The sequence below is a fragment of the Rhamphochromis sp. 'chilingali' genome (assembly GCF_963969265.1).
Source record: "Rhamphochromis sp. 'chilingali' genome assembly, chromosome: 4".
Lineage (NCBI taxonomy): Eukaryota > Metazoa > Chordata > Actinopteri > Cichliformes > Cichlidae > Rhamphochromis > Rhamphochromis sp. 'chilingali'.
The window spans coordinates 24,277,640-24,294,577 of record NC_137948.1 but is presented as its reverse complement, the minus strand read 5'-3'; the positions used below and the strand labels follow the sequence as shown (position 1 = coordinate 24,294,577).

General features: G+C 40.8%; 1 protein-coding gene across 2 annotated transcripts in view; it reads left to right on the top strand.

Moving 5' to 3' along the window:
* cxxc4 (CXXC finger 4) overlaps nt 1-16,484 on the top strand; it is a 28,405-nt gene extending 11,921 nt beyond the window's left edge. The window contains exons 3-4 of one of the 2 annotated variants that reach the window (XR_013971457.1): nt 15,308-15,518; nt 15,617-15,645. Coding sequence is in view for 1 of the 2 variants with exons in the window: in XM_080880761.1 (XP_080736887.1) it covers nt 15,308-15,352 (45 nt within the window). In the remaining variant the exon portion in view is untranslated. Of the gene's footprint in view, nt 1-15,307 lie in introns of both variants that reach the window. The other variant, XM_080880761.1, reaches the window with a different exon arrangement.
* Nucleotides 16,485-16,938: the final 454 nt, after the last annotated feature.

Here is a 16,938-nt window from a genome sequence, read left to right as displayed (position 1 = left end):
GTAAACGTTCACCTCAAAGGCTTCCAGTGGTGACACACAAAAACACTGAGTGGCAGTAAATACGTCCAACTTTTACACTTTCTGTGATTATTCCCCCGGTGATATTAGTAGGTTATTTGGCAGTCATCGTAATATTTCCATTTGTGTCCTGTCAGCAAACTCTGATGTTAACATTTTGCCACCACCACGTTAGTAATTTAAAATTACTTTTTAATAAAGGAGCTAATAAAGTAAATTGTATCAAATTGGGTATCAAGAATGTCGTAACTCTAACGAGTTACTAAATTTCTGGTATCATAACATATCCAGCTACTGCTACCTTTTCATGCTCTGCGGCGCCTTTTATTTATAACAGTGTTATTTAATTAACACTGTTAGATTAAAAAAATTTATACGTCAAAAAAATTTATGACGTATAAATTTTTTATGTAAACATTTATGACGTATACAAAACTTAAACCGCATCCAAAAATATGAAGTATTTGAGTTTAATTGTAAGTGGGGGGTTTTGAGACACATTCACATTTTGGTTTGCTGAGTTTGTCTTTTATGATTTCTCTACCGAAAACACAAACCTGAGAATGTCCAGGTTATACAAGTATAGCTGTATGGCTTAAAGCATAAGGATCCAGGATGTTAAAAAAAAAAAAGCAATGCAGCTGGACAGATGCACTAAAGTGTTTATGCGTATAAGTTAAAAGGCATCAAATGACAGATGGCCTTGTGCCATTCATCCGAGAAAAACTGACGTGAAAGTGAATTTGTGAGTGACAACTTGTGATGGGAGAAATCGGTCAATGTGGTTTAAGCATCTCAGTTTCTGCAAGTCAAATCCGCGCATGCTGCCACCTCCTCTATTGTGGCTCTGCTCTCAGATTATGAATATTTCATGCCGAGCATCTGACACCGTGCCCAGAAAGATATTTCAAGTTTTTTTCCCTGTCAGAAACCCTGGGGTTAGAGAGTGTCACAGAGGTGTGAAGTCAGTTTCTAGTCCCCAGGCAAAGGATAGGATTTATGATGCACTTGCTGATGACATCAGGTGGATATTTTTTTTTACCGCTGAGCCCCTTTGTCCTCCATGACTGATAAACCATTGAGCTGTTGACGGTTTTGTGTCACTCCTTAAAAGATCTGTCTGTGGCGTGGTGTTGAGTAGAGAAATGATTTCAATCTGCTCAGAGTGCAAGCTGCGTTTTGACAAACTGTGACCAGTTGCACCGTCTGATCAGCACGGAGCTGGGATGACTAAGCCGGTGGGAGTGTGCTTGGATTAGCCCTGACTTATTACCTGCCCACTAATGATATCTGCCTTGTTTTTATCTTTGTCAACTTTCACAAATCCAGTTTTAACTAAAGCTTCCTTATATAATTCCTCATTTTAGTTTGCTTCAGGTGGAATATTAGTCATTGGACTCTTAACTAGATGACTTTAATCCTCAGAAGGGAGGTTTTCTCCACATGCAGAGACCATCAAACTTTTATTGTATGTGTGTCTCAGCTAAATTCAATTAAATCAAATTAAGTCTTCTTATACATGCAGCCTCGCTGTTTTTTTTTCAGCAGTATATATAAATGCAGCAGTGCAGCGGTTTCCAACCTTTGTGGCGTGTGACTTCTTAAGTTGGAATTATGCGAGCCCACGCAGAGAATCCTGTGATGGGTATGGCTCAACTCCCAAATCTCAAGCATGCATTGTGCAAACCTGTGCATTAAGGATTGGATTGGTTCTTTCAGCTGTAATGAGGAGGAAGGTTTTAAACAAATGTAAATGTCCTGCATACAGTTATGTAGAGGGAACAACCACAGAAATGCAACCCCTTTGTCTGTGGTTGGTTGAACGCGCCAAACCGAAGCTTGTTTTCTGCTTTCTAGCTTTTTCACAAGCAATAACGTGACTGAATGAAGAAGAAGTACATCGCTGGGTTTGCTTCTTACCACTGTTCCCTGGTTTTTTTGTAATAGCAGGCCTTCATGCGTGCTATGATCACCATTTGAAATTATCTTACCTTGTTTTGTTTTTTTTCCTCATTCACTTTTGTTTGGAGGAGGCACGAATCAAAGCCGTTCCAAAGCTCTGCTGTCACAGTTCTTTAATCTGAAAAAATTTCAAACTAATACACACATTTTTGTGGCTGTTGTTGTTGTTGTCGTCTGGATATTTCTAATGCAGATCAGTTCGCACTAATGTCAACCTGAAATTTTCCACAGACAAAGCAAAAGGAACTTTCTTTACTATTCACTTCAAATCCTTTGATCACCTCTTGTTGGTTTTTGGACACATTTTAAAATAACAGTAACTTTTCATGTGTTGACTTTTTTGACGCTGTACTAGTTACGTTCGCTCGGTGCCAACATCTTGCTTAAAAATGTGTAAAAAGAAAAAGCAAAAAAAGGCATGAGCAGCACATTACAAGTATAAGCAGTACATTTTACTTACGACAACTGATTATTAAAAAAAAAATCTGATTTACTGAAGTGAAATGTATTTTTACTTGCTGAATTTGATGAACAGATTGATTTGACTCCCAGTTACCTGAGCAAAATTAAAGATTCATCTTCAGCTGTCTGTATTTTCTAATCCTAACCTAAATATTATGTTGATTTGCTGTAAATATGCAGAGCTCTGCGTATGGACCTTCTAAGTTTAAGGGCTCCCACACAGATGCTGTGAAATCTGCTCAAAACAAGAAGGCCTGCTCCTACTTTGCATTTCAATTTAACATTTCAGAGAACTGGCAGCATGTTGCCTCGCTTAGCCCTCGCTTCGTTACACCCACATGGCTTCTCGTCGTGCTAGCTGACGTCTTTCGCTGTTCAAAGGGCTGCAACTTGGCTGAGAAATTGGGGATTTCCATACCAGATCCCTCAGGTATCCGCACACTCAAAACGCGTGTCCTGTTCATCTTCTCCTCCTCCCCCGCTCCCATCCTTCAGCGCCTGCCCTTCTCGCTTCTCACACTGCCCTGATTTCCTGTCTTGGAGCTCAATTGACCTCTCCGCTGCATCTCTTTGTTTTGTTTTCCTGAAATCTCAGCAGCACCTGAAAGCCTGTTCACTGTCTCATATATAGGGGTATGCTCACAGACAGGAGTTAGCTTTGTTGGAGCCCTGTATGAAATTGGCTTACTTGGGCGAGGGTGCTAAGGTAAAGCTAATTGAAATGGAAGCTAGCATACATAGCTGCGGGAAGTTGATCCTGGCTACGGATGCAGCCTCTGACCTTAAGGTGAGCCCTCGTTTTTTGCGCGGAGTTTTTCTCAGAGGGCTGGCTTAGCCTCCGTCTGTGTGGGCATGGATTTTCAATGCACGATGAAGGGAAGAGGCACAGCATCTGAGAAATATTTCAGCAGCATAAAGTTGCTCCCGTTTTGCCCTAGATATCTCTCACACAGCATGAGTCCATTGTGTGTGATGTATTCTGTGATGTAGCGTGAGACGTTTTAGCAATGGAACAGGTGCTACTGGACAACGTCAGAATACCAAACCTAAATTTTTGGCTTGAAGGCTGAGTTTTTGCCCGTCTTCCTTATTCTGCATATTCTACGATGCTGACGTCTGAATGAAGAAAATACTGAACTAGCACAAGCTAGCACTTATTGAAGAATTGAAATGAAAAAGTATGGATATATCTAACCATCATTTAAAGTAACAGATCTGATCAGAGAAACTTTATTAATCCCAGAGGGAAATTAAGTTGTCATAGCCACATATACACAACAGACAACAAAGCAACTGTATAAAACGAAGAGATAAATGCATAAACATAAAAAGACACAAGTATTAACACCAGTGTTTCTGAAATATTAACAGGTATAAGGTGCTGGTAGGTGTGCAAATATATGTCGTACAGTGTGGTGTGTTTAGTCCGGTTCAGTACGTGTCGGCCTGATCTAATCAGATTAAGTAAAGAGTCTGAGAGCAGCGCCTCCTGTATTGTTCCTTCAGAGATCGAGGTTGAAAGAATCTGGTGCTGAAACTGCTCTGTCTCCATCCATCTATATTCTTCACTCCTTACCATGCTGTTTTATCCTATCCTTCTTGATATGCCTGTAGGGATGGGGCCCATCCCAGCTGAAATTAGGTAAGATGTGTGTTACACACTGGGCAGGTCACCAGCAGAGCTACCACAAAGACAACTATTCTCTCATCACATCTACACCAATTTAGAATCACCAGTTAATGTGGCCTGCCTGTCTTTGGACTGTAAGAAGATTCAAACCAGCATAAACGATAAACATTGCCTCTTGGTTTGAAAAGTGAGACCAAAGCAGAGGTTCCTTAAATCTGCATTCATTTTAAAGGCCATCAGATGGCGATAGCTGTGGTTGCAAAGGCTTCCAGTTTATACAAGTTTGTTGGAAATTTTTTTTTCTGACATGACCTCTGTAAATGCTTTCCTGTTATGGGCTCACCTATTTCAGGTCAAACTATATAAAACATTAGGTTTATTTGGTAAATTTTGGTTATAAGTCTCAGAAAGATCATGATTAATTGATTGAGTGATAATACTATATTCATCAGGAGGGAAATTGGGTTAATGCTGCCCAATTTCCCTCGGGAAAGTGTTAGGGTTAGACATATCTAGCATATGTTCACTGTCTACGAACTTGCGATTGACAAGTCAGTACACAAAAAGCCAAGATGGTGATGGTGAAAATACTTTTCTCAAGGCTTCAAACCAGAACTTCACAAAAAAGTGTGTGACATCACGACATCTACATCCATCTTTTTTACTATCAAATCCAAACTCTTCTTTATGTGAAGAACATTGCTAACTACTGGGCCACTGTGCATTTACACAAAACTGATTCACCAATTTTTTCACCAAATTTATCATCAAGTATGAAATCTTGATATCGTGCAGAAATGGGATCAGGATATGTGTTTGAGCATCAAGCCATCAAATAAAGTTCTTGAGAGTGATGTAAATTTTTCACTGTTCTTCAAAGCTCACGCCCAACACCACCAAGCACGCTGCTCTCAAATGATTATGCCTGGTTGGGGCATGCTAGCTTTACATGGTTACATCAGCACTGGGCCCCATTTTGATTCATTGCTTTGTTGATGCCATGCAACACTTTCATGACCGTATCAGCATCTAATTTCAACACACTTTGCATGTTTTAATGGTCTGAACTCTTTTTATTGTTTAATAGTCGTCATCAAATAACTTCTAAGTGCATTACTACCAGAAATATCTTAATTCCTCGTAGCATGGATTCAACAAGAAATAATTGCATCGCAGTTGCTGCAGATTTGTTGGCTGTACATCCATGATCCAAATCTGCTGTTCCACCAAATCACAAAGGTGCTCTGTTGGATTGAGATCCAACAGAGGTGACTGTGGAGGTCATTTGAGTAAAGTGAACCTATTGTCATGTTCAAGAAACTAGTTTGTGATCATTTGAGCTTCTTGACACAGCGCGTTGAAAACAGCCATTAGAAGATGGGTACACTCTGGTCTTAAGGGGTGCAGATTCAGACCCTATCATCCATATTTTTGCACAGGAGTGACCCCAGGTGTGCTCTTTTTTTTAAGTTTTGATGGGTTGTGCGTTCATAAATGCTCTTCTGCATACCTCAGCTGTAACAAATAGTTATTTGAGTTACCAGTGGCTTCAGCTTGAAGCAGTCTGGCCATTCACCTGTGTGTTCTGGCATCAACAAGGTATTTTCAGTCTGAGAACTGCCGTTCACTGGATATTTTCTCTTGATTGGCCCATTTTCTGTAACCCTTTGAAATGTTTGTATGGAAAAATCCCTGAAGATCAGCAGATTCTGAAATATTCACACCAGCCCATCTGGCCCAAACAGCCGTACTACATTTCTTCATCTTGTTGCTCAGTTTGACCTTCAGAAAGTCATCTTGACCATGTCAACATGGCTAAATGCACTGAGTTGCTGCCATGTGATTGGCTAACTATATATTTGTGTTAATGAGCAGCTGAACAGGTGTACCTAATGAAGTGGTCATTGAGCGTGAACACTAACAGATAGCTATATACTGCTCAAAATAATGAAAAAAACTTAAATCAAACATTGGATTGTGACAAATATTGAAAATATTTGTCGATATATGAGGACAAAATGACGGAAAAGCAGTCACTGGAAACAAGAATCGTCAAACAGTTCAGTTTTTTTAAATAGCACAACCACTATTTGAATATTTAAAAATGCCACCAATCCGCAGTTTTTGACACTGAAGTTTTCGTACTGCGTCTCGTGTGATTTTAGAGATACGTCTACTCACAAGGTGTAGCATGAGAAGCTCGTGAGCAGAGCAGCAGAAGCACATCCAGCCACTCTCTTAAGGCTAGGGAGAGATTGACGTTTTGGTAAATATTGAAATTCAACACTTCCCATCTGTTGTTTTGCCATTGATTGGCAGGAGGACATTTTAAAGGGAAAAACAGGTGAAATGAGTTGAACATTTGCGATTGTATTTTTAAAACACAATAAATACTGTATATGAACATTTACAAACATATACGGTAAATTTAAACATGTCCTTGTTATACTAATTTTAAAAAAAAGTAGAACTATTAGCAAAAAAGACATAAATTGTCATTTACAGCTGGCTTATCCTTTAAAAGTCAAGGTAGTTATTTGATTTTCATACACTATCAAATAGTGTATCAAAACCTTAGATCCTCTATGTTTATATAAGCTATGGATACTAGTACATCCAAAGATATTTATTAATTATTGAAGGCATGTGATTCCATTAAACTTAAGGCTGAACACCCACTTAAAGAAAACTCAAGTTGTATCTCTCTTACCATATTTCACAGCTGTTTCTAACTGCCCGTTTCAAAAGAAGGCACGGAAAAAAAATGTAAATTCTCCACTGTGCACTTCACATTGCTTCCTTCATTCTCACATATCTTGTGAGAATGAAGGAAGTGCTTGAGTTCTGTTTCTGTATCCAAAGTTGACTAACATCTCAAGATTTAAAGGGCGAAATCAGAGTTTCTTTGCTTCACTACCATCTCTGGTTTGCATCGTTTGAAGCATCCTGCGCTTCCAGTCGAGCCTCCGTCAGCGACGTCACTGGCTCAGCAGGTGTTTTGCCGTTGGCAGCTGATTGAAAACATCTGCCGTGACATCGCTGACTGGGGAGCTTTCAGAGGAGAGCCGCAGTCTCAAGTTCCGCAAACTCTCCTTCGATTTACCTGTTTGACTGTGGGCGTTTTTCATTTTCATCAACATACACTGACTTCCTCGTAAAGAGACACATCGCTGTGCCGCCTCGGGAGCGGTGGGCCTGTTCCATTTCGCTGTCCACTCAATGGCTCCTTCGCAGTTTGATAAAAGAAAGGCGTTTTTCTGTTGTTTATTTCCTGAAGCCACTGAGGCCTGGCCCGTCTCTCAGAAAATCCACTCCTATGGAGGGCTCGTAAAATATACATCCTACAGGAATACTGCACTGTAATTACATTCGCCCATTAGCATACGGAGGTTTGGAGTCACACTGCACTCAGCCTCCAGCAGCACTTTGCCATATGGTCCGTCTGTGCTTCTCGGGCCATATTTGGCAAGACTCGCGCAGAAGGTCAAATATCAAGTCAGAGGACTGTGCCAGAATTGCATCTATGCTAATTGCTCTCTCTCTTTCCCTGCTTCCTCATCCATCTCATGCTCCTCTGCTCCGCTCCTTCTCTTTCATCCCTCTCTTCCTCTCCCACTGAAGTAAGTAATCTGCTTTAGGATGTTTCTGAGATGGAGATGGATTTGGTTTTCCTTCGCTGCCCCTCAGCCTAATCTCCCCCCTGTGACCACCCCGCCTCCTGCAGGCACAGCTCTTAAGCACACCATCATACATCCCCCTCCATCGCCCCCCTTTTGCCCCCAGTCCATACACGCCTAGTCAGCGAAAAACTCCCAAATTCCTCATTACTCACAAACATCCGCAATACACTTAGCCTGATTTGCTCGAATGGATGCCTAGTGCAAGGCTGGACCTTGACGTAAAAGATTGTAGCCGCATTTCCGTGTTGGAGTGCTATCACCATTCTGGTGTACTCTGGTTCTTGTCTGTGTGCCATGAGCATATTTGAGTAGGGTCAACTGAAAACATATGCTGTTTAGAGAGGGAAAAAGGTTATACCATTCTACTTCATTTGCTTCTATCTCTAATTTTGAGCCCTCCTTGTATAATCACATAAACTATAGCGCTGAAATCTCTGTGACCAGAAACATTTTTTGATAAACGTCTGCAGGTGGGGACAGCATACCACAGAATTCACAGTTAACCTTTTCTTCTGTTGGTGCATCAATATAAAGGTCCCCGCTCAAGGGTTAATTTGCACCTGTATGGTCCTATGATAGTCATATAACCAAACATATACGCAAAATTCATAAAACAATGACAGCTGAAATGACAGCTTAACATCCTGAACAAAAATAAGGGCATTTCCTAGCCTGCATTAAAATATTATGTTTTGATGTAACTTATTGAACAACATCTGCAAAACCCAGATTTATGCGTGATGTATTCACATTATTCATGTTATTTTATTATAGTCCCAACTTCTCTACTTATTGCAGCCAATGCTGAATATAAGAAAGTATTTGCAATATTTGAGGTCTAAGCGCAGCGGTGTGTGGATACCTAGATGAGTGGTCTGTCCGTAATAGCGGCCTTGGAGAGGTAGTTTTTATAAGCAGCACTGGGTGGCTAGAATATTGGCTACAAGCCCTAAGATGAGATTTCAGCCCCCACCTTCCTAACAGCGGTAACGTTGCAGGTGATGGATTGCTATACCTTCCAGGTCTGAGCTTGGCAACGCCCCAATATTTCTCCAGAATAAAGTGACAGGCAATATATAACACATCAGTTAAGGCTGACTGGATTCCTAAAACCCCACCAACATCACCACCACCACCCAGCCTGGAGATGGTTCTGAGTGTTTTGGATGGATCTCAAAGTCGTCCTTCCTCGACTCTGATGAAAGGACATTTCTTTTGCTTTTAGCCCACCTCACTACTGGGGTTAAAATAATCAAGGCAGACTGTTGTTTTATTTTGAAAGGTTTGTTTTTTCTGACTGTAGTTTGGAGGTGTTAGATGTATTAGGTGCGAGGTGTTTGTAGGCATGAGAAAGACGAGTGTTTGCAATTATACATCTGAATGGATCTGAAAAGTCAGTGTGAAGGAAAAATAAAGCAGAATTAAGAAAAGTTTGTATATTTGTGTATGTTTTGTTTGCAGCCTGTTAGAGCTCCATGCAAAGGATTGTGGTCATGAAGTACGGCCTGGTTCCCGGCCCGTATCTTAATAAATAATGGGTATTGTCAGGGTAACATATGGGCGTGTGCTGATGTGTTATAATGAGCATTTGGAAACACATCAGCACACTCCCACAACCTGCCCGATGCCTCTACCTGAAATTCCCTCTTCCGCTCTGTCTTTCTGTCTCCCACATATCTCCATCTCACTTCCCCCTTTCTATTCATTCTACCTCTTCTCTGATTTTTCTCTCCCTGCCTTTTTTAAAATCTTTCTTGTTCTCTGCTCTGTCATCTGTAGAGTACAAGCAGATTCTTGAGATTTCCTAGAAAGAAAAAGTGAGGGCGGGAAGGCGAGTTTATAGTTGGAGAAAAAAAAAATCCACCCGTAATTGCGGTGAATTAAAACTTTTATGATGTTGCGCGCGCTTGTGTGTGTGTGAGCCTTGAATGTGTGTTGGTGGGAGTGAGAGGAGTGAAGCGGTCATGGTGGTGGCGGTGGTGGCGGTGGTGGCGGGGCAGGGGGGGCCTCTGTGACAAGGCTGGCTGGGAGCAGAGAGCTGAGGGTTAGTGCCAGACATGTCTCAAGAGAAACCGGGGCACATTTGCAATCACCCCGAGTTCAAAAGGGTAATTTATTCACAGTCTGTGGTTAAAGTAGGGCTGCTCAGAATGCCAGTGGAATAGTGCTCGGAAGCAGAGCAGTAAAGACACATTATTTTAATTTTTCTCTCTCCTCTTCTCCTCTTTCTTTCTTTCTTTCTTTCTTTCTTTCTTTCTTTCTTTCTTTCTTTCTTTCTTTCTTTCTTTCTTTCTTTCTTTCTTTCTTTCTTTCTTTCTCTCACTATCTCTCTCCCCTCCTCTTGCTCCCCCCCCATTGCCCTCTTCATCTCCTGTTGTTGTTTCTGCGAGCCCTGTGTGGCGTCTTTTAACACACGCCGGCGAGCATATTTCACTTTTACACTCATCCGCATTGACGTCTGGGCGCTGATTGAATTTTGAGGCGCTGTGGCGTCTGCCATTATCATCCTCATCGTCTTGAGTGGTTTATCTCTGCCCCCAGCTCAGTGTGACGCCAAGGCTGCAGGGGAGAGGAGGAGCAGCGCAGGGGTGGGCTTGGGGGTGGGGGGAGTATTTGTGCGTTTCCAGTATTTGTGTGGAAAAGATAGGGATCCTGGATTTTTAAGATTCCGGATGGAGGTTTTTGTCACCTTTGCACGCATGTGGCTCTGCAGAGGTCGGAGTTCGGCTTGGTTTGGTCCAACTGGTTTGATTTCCACCACCTTGTTTTAATCAGCTGACGATGTGGCTTCAACGTTTACTGCGCCTGCCAGGTCCAGTTAAGATCACATGCTGCCCTGAGACCTTACACTGCCTCACCAGAATCAGCAGAGAATTATTCCACTACATGTCAGTTTTACTGTGTTGTTATCACCCAAAGCCACCAGCAGACAGTCAGAATACCCTGCCTACTGTGCTGGTGTGGTGGGGTTAATTTGAGGTCTGGAGAAATGTCTTCCTCCTCCTTCAGCCAGTTCAATACTCTGTTGTGTGCATTCATTGCCGGAGCGGGAAATTGTCTTTCCCTTCAGTCTGTCGTTGCAGCCAGGTTGTTATGTATGCTCTGCTGCAGAGGCAGCAGCGTTGATGCGAGCTGAGCTGCTGCCACAGCGTCTTGATTTGAGGTGAAACCTTGGCGTTGCTCCCTTGTCCCTGGTGTAGCACTATCAGCTCGTACCTTCTCCTCACCCTGTCTTTATCGCCCTCTCTTTCGCTTGTCTCCGTATTCTTGTGTCGTCGTCCCCCCCCAGCTCTTCCTGCCAGTCGACTTTGAAGGCACATGCAGGTGGGGGACCAGATGACACAGAGCTGTACTAATTGAGCCTTCTTTGTGCCTGGTCACAGCAGTGTGCCGAGGCACGGAGACCTGGGAGGGAATCCAAGCAGCACTCAAGAGCCCAACTGGATCGATAACGTGGGAACTTAACAAAACAGAGACATGCCGAGTGCCCAGATTAGGGTCATTATTGTCTCTGGTGAGCCGCACTTCCACCAGGGATTAATCAATGTGAGAATATGGATCAAGATAAACATTCTCACCTCTCGTCTTTTCTTCAGCTCCAAGAGCATCACAGTATAGGCAGAGAGAAAGAACAGGACATGAATGTCCTCCTGTGGATGCGCAGATGTGTTCACAACATCCACAGCATTGTAAAGTTTGTTCAGTCCTCTGAAAGAAATGTTGATATTGTCCAGTCGAGTCACAGAGATCTGTGTTTGTTGTTAAAGTCTGGTGATACGACAGCTGTTAGCAATTAGCCGACAGCCACATAAGCGGTCTGCTAAGTTGTCATTAAGCTAATGAAGCCATAACAATTATTTGTGTCTAAAAGGTGTTGTTTTTCTTAAAGTCCAGATTGAAGCTGAGAAAAGTCTACGAACTACTAGACAGAAACACTAGCAACGAACTTTACCAACTCTGATTATCAATGGAAACATAAGGCCTAAAGCACGGCACTACGGCGCTTTTGTTTTTATGTATGTTTGCTTTACCGAAGAGAATCTTAAAATATATACTTTTTTTTTTTTTTTTTACATTTTTATCTTTTTTATATAAAAATGGTACTAAGTGTTGAGTATTAACCGAGGGTTAATACTCGTGTAAGTTTTGGTAAGTGATTTGGCATTTATATAGCAGTGTGATATTCTTTTTGTCCACTCAGATGTTACACTGCAAGCCACAAAAATCAAGTTCTTTGCTTCCATCCTTTTGTCTCAAATGGAAATTTAAAGCAAAACATTGGCTGTAAGTGATGAATGTTCATATCAAGAAAACTAGGAAAAGTACTAATAACTGAGAAGTGTTTATGTCTTGTCTTTTTGGATTTTTTTTCAAGGGAATGGTTTAGAAAAGCAATCATTTATACTCTCAAATGTTGAACCTATGTTCACATTGCGCAGAATCCCAATATGAAGTAAATAAACACTAAATTGATTTTCTACTATATTTTCCAGGGGACTTTTATGCTCAGCATAACTTTGATTAAGCCTTCTATTGTTCTCTAAAAATACATTTTGAAACAAAAATCACATAAAAAACATGCATTTTTAGAAACAGCAAAACTGCTTTCAAAAAATGAAAAAGTGCAATTAATGGACTGCAGCGATACAACAATCAGCTCGTGGCAATTAGGTAAAAAAAACTAGATGTGTGAACACATCTTGACCCTTAAAAACATGATCGCATTTCATTTCCTCCACGTTTAAATTGGTGATGATGGTATCCTGCTGCTCTGGGTTCCACCATTACTCACTCAGAAGGATAATAGTAATTGCTTAATGTGGTGTGAAAAAATGGTAAATGGTTGCTACAGACGAGGAATGCATGCATCCAAATCAGGTGGGGTGATGAGCCAGTACCTGTACAGCTGACTCTGTTTAGGAGATCACAGGAAGAATATCCTAAAATGTAGGAAAAGCCACATCTACTGCATTACACCTGATGAGTGAATATTTGTGATCCACAGCTAGTGTGAATGAGAGCCCAGAGATGTGTTGCACTGGTGTTAATCCATTAGTTCTCACCCCAGCCAGTCAGGGCAGATGGCTATTCTCTATATGCCGGTCAGAGGTTTCTTACTATTAAGTTTGGTACCAATACTGCAATGTGTTTGCCCAAAGGAAATATATCTGTACCTTACTCTGTAAATTGTTTAAAAGGCCTTGTGCCAGACATGTCTCAAGAAAAACCAGAGCACATTTGCAATCACCTCGAGTTATTTGTCGCTATATAAATAAACGTTAATTTAATAACATAGGTGGCTCTGAAAAGCCTCATCAGATGATGGGTTTGCAGACTCATCTGTTTATGGCATGTTTATTCTTTTTTCATTATAAAGATTATTTATGTGGGTTTCTAAATAAAGTTTGTCTTTTAATTCTAAACTTGTCATAGCAGAAGACATTAAAGTCCTTATCGCAGTGTCAGTGTAGCCATCGTAAGCACTAGTTAAAAAGTTGGGCTTATGACCTTCTCATTGATGTCAGTCAAGTAATAGTTTTGGTTACTTGAAAGTGAAAAGGCTATAATTCGTGCTGGACACACATTGTACACATACATATAAAAAGGATGTCACAATACAGTACAGTAAATTAGCAGTGAGTACCAATGGAAGTACATGATTCACAATACCAAATTCATACCAAAACAAAATGATTATCTCCTGTACTTAAACATAAAATCCTTTATTATAAAGTCGTTTTAAATCACTGACATTGTGGTGGGAGACAGTTTATTTTTAAAATGTTATGATTACATTTTATTGACAGAACACTGGAAAAATGAGGGTGGTTGTCAAGTAGCATGCTACTTTTACTACAAGGTATCGATTCTGTACGTTAGCTTATGCATGTAAATCACTTTAGCTATTGCTAACATTTTAGCCTACAATGTATCGCTGATTTCACAACAGTGGTCTCAAACAACATGGAAATGTGTATTTCAGGATAATATAGGGACTATAACACTTCAGATATTATCAGGTTGAACCAAAACCAAACCAAACCAACTTGGAGATTAACTCTTTGTTCCACATGTAGTTTTTCTTGTGCGTTATGCAGCCCCCTTCAGTTCTGGAAGAACTGGTGCAAGTACTATCACATTTTCAGAATTTAGGTATGAAAAGAAACCACAAGTGTGGGCTCAGGTGACCTCCCTGCATATATGGGGACTAATATCTGATAATTAAGAAATCTATTGTTACACATAATGTTGCACAGTGCACTCTACACACATTTAAATGATGTAATTTCTTGTTTATTCTGATATGAAACAAATTGCCAATGTATTGCACTTGTTCTTCAGTCTGATACTAGTGCAACTGGAGTTTTCTTGAATGAAAAATCACTACAGACCAGCATATGCATGCAGTGTCTAATGACATTAAAAGTCAATGTAAACACACTGGCTTTGGTTTTAGTTTAATAAGTTAAGTGAAATAAAAGCTGTTCAGCTTGTTACTCCACTTGTCACTGAGCAGCCTCTTTGGTGGAGAAAACAAGCTAATTTAGGCTGCTTAAATATCCATTTTGCAATGCACTGCATGACAAATAACAACAGCATTAATCCCGCCTACTGCATTGACTGCATAAATGTTACTCCTCCTGCAGCAATTATCAGGCAAATTCATTGTTTATCGAAAAAAGGGAAAAAAACAGTGTTTTGTATCATGATGCCAGACAATTAATAATTACAAATGGTTGGAATCCTTTTGGGTAATACAATTTAAATATAAACTATTATCAGCGCCCGTTGTACACTGTAGGTTTTACATGTGGTCAATAACCGGTATAAGCTTGAGAGCATGCGCCTGTCTGGTGCTAACATACTCATCAGCATGCCTTTAAGAAGCTGCCAATGACACTTGGTATTAAAATGTCAAATTGCTCTCCACTCAGACTAAAGTGATTTTAGTTGTGATTATGCACCATTTCCCCCGTCAACAGGGGGGAAAAAAATCCAAAAAAATGTGCTAATTGGTCATGGGGATTGGTTGGAGACTCCAGTATTTTATGTCTCTGACTTCCAAATGAGTTTCGGAAAGAGGAGGCTGTCACTCTGGCGTAGAGGTTTCGGGGAGAAGAAGGAGGGGCGGCTGCTGGCGCGGGCTCAAATTGAAACGATGCACTGTTCCCCCTCACTGCGGCTAGAGCTCACAGTAATTAAATGCCTCATTGTTGCTTCTTGGGAATTTGTATTGAATATTTCATACAGCGTAATGATTATTTGGGTGTGGGTGGGACGTGGATGTAATCACCTTGGCTGGCTCTTTGATGAAATACTTGATTTGGTGGTTGTGCTTTCTGGCCATTTTAAGTGCCCTTCTGGGATTTTTACTTTACTTAATGTCCATGCTGTTTCTAGCCAATTCTACCCAACTGCTCCTTACATTGCGGGTTATTGCCATCTGTGATTTTTGAACGTGAATTTTGTTTTGTTTTATTTTCAAGAGGTTGCCAGTGACATCACCATGAAACCTGTGAAATAAAATGTGTCCTTCACATTTTGTCTCCCACAGAGGACGCCGGTCAACAACGGCGAAGCTTTTCGGTGGTTCTTTTAGAAAGAAAGCCGTGGCCACCCCATCCACCAGTTAGGAGGGCAGGTGGGACTCTTGACTCTCTGCCAGGAGCACTTCATGGGTTCACAGAACCCATCACGCCCGAAACATTTGGAGAGGATGAAAGAAGAAAACGTGGACAGACAAAAAGATAAAAGATAACATAATGGTGTTGTTTTAACTCTGTAATTTCCTTTTCTGTGTAATTATTGTACCTTTTGACAGTATCATAATGTATATTTTTGGTGTCTATGAATGTGTTTTCAGTGTCGTGGCTGTAGGTTCACAGCCAATCCTGTGTAAAGGACTCAAACAGACAATCATACAGTCACCCTGAATCCATCAAACAGGAAGAGGCCACAAGGATCGAGGATATACAAACCCAACACACTTCACCGTGGAGCAATAATCTATTCTTGTGATTATTCTTCAACCTTTTATATATATTTTTTACTTCAATTATTATATCAAACTGAGTCCTATTCAGTTTTTTGTTCTTTTTTAATGTAATCTGCAATCCACATGCTCATGTTTAGACCATTGCTGGCAGTGTGATATGTTTGCGAACGATAGCAGCAGCGCTCCCGTGATGGGTTTGTTGATGTGCTTCCTGGTTTGAGTGGACATAGAGCAGAACGGCCCACATTGTCCTGTGTGGTGAGCTACACTTCTTTAAGCTCTAATTGGGCGTCATTTGATTGTGGCAGCGCCAGATGTTTGAGTCAGACTGCTGTCTGAGGGGTCATATTCTCAAAGAAAATCCTTTTTTTCCCCTTACAGAACTACATAGGTCATTGTGTCTTTTTCTTTTTCTCCTTTCAGTTTGGATCACTAAAGGTTGTAACTGTCAAAAAGGTAGAAAGTAATGCCAGTAAAGAGTTGTAGGTCATGTTGAAAACATTCAAATTTTGAATTAATTACAGACCACTACACATATTTGACATGCCAGATGTTGTTCTGGAGAGAAGAGATCGATGAAACTCCTCCTTCAGCGTAAACAGCAGTCCCTCCAGCAAAATAATGTTGAGACATTCCAAAAACACGATTATTCAATAAGTTACTCATTGTCTTAAACCCTATTGTTGCATGTGTAAATGTGTTTTGGTTTTAAAGATTACTAAGAATTTGTATATTGTTGTTGTGATGCTTTTATGTGTTAAAATAAAAAAAAATGACTTCAGTAAAAGAAATGCTGGTAGAACCGTTTTTGTGCAGAAACCATGGACAGAGAGAAAAATAAATGCCCCGATATACAAACATATATAAAAAAGGGAAAAATCAGTAATCACTTTTGATCACCTGATAAGTATTACCTTTCTTGCCTGTTTTTAAAGCCTCAACAGAAATAACAACCTGGAGGAGATGGGAGACATATAACTGCATTGGTTGCCTCCCTGGTCACGTATTCCCTAGAATACTAAAATGTTGCATGAAGAAGAGTGGTTCCCAGAGGCAGCAGACTTTAAAGGACTAGTGAAATCCCATGTGGTTTGTCATGCTGGAATGCACTGGGGGGGCACAGGGGTGGAGGGATGCAGGGAAGTAGAAGAAGGGAGGATGGGGAGGTTGGAGGGGGGGAGGCGAAGCGA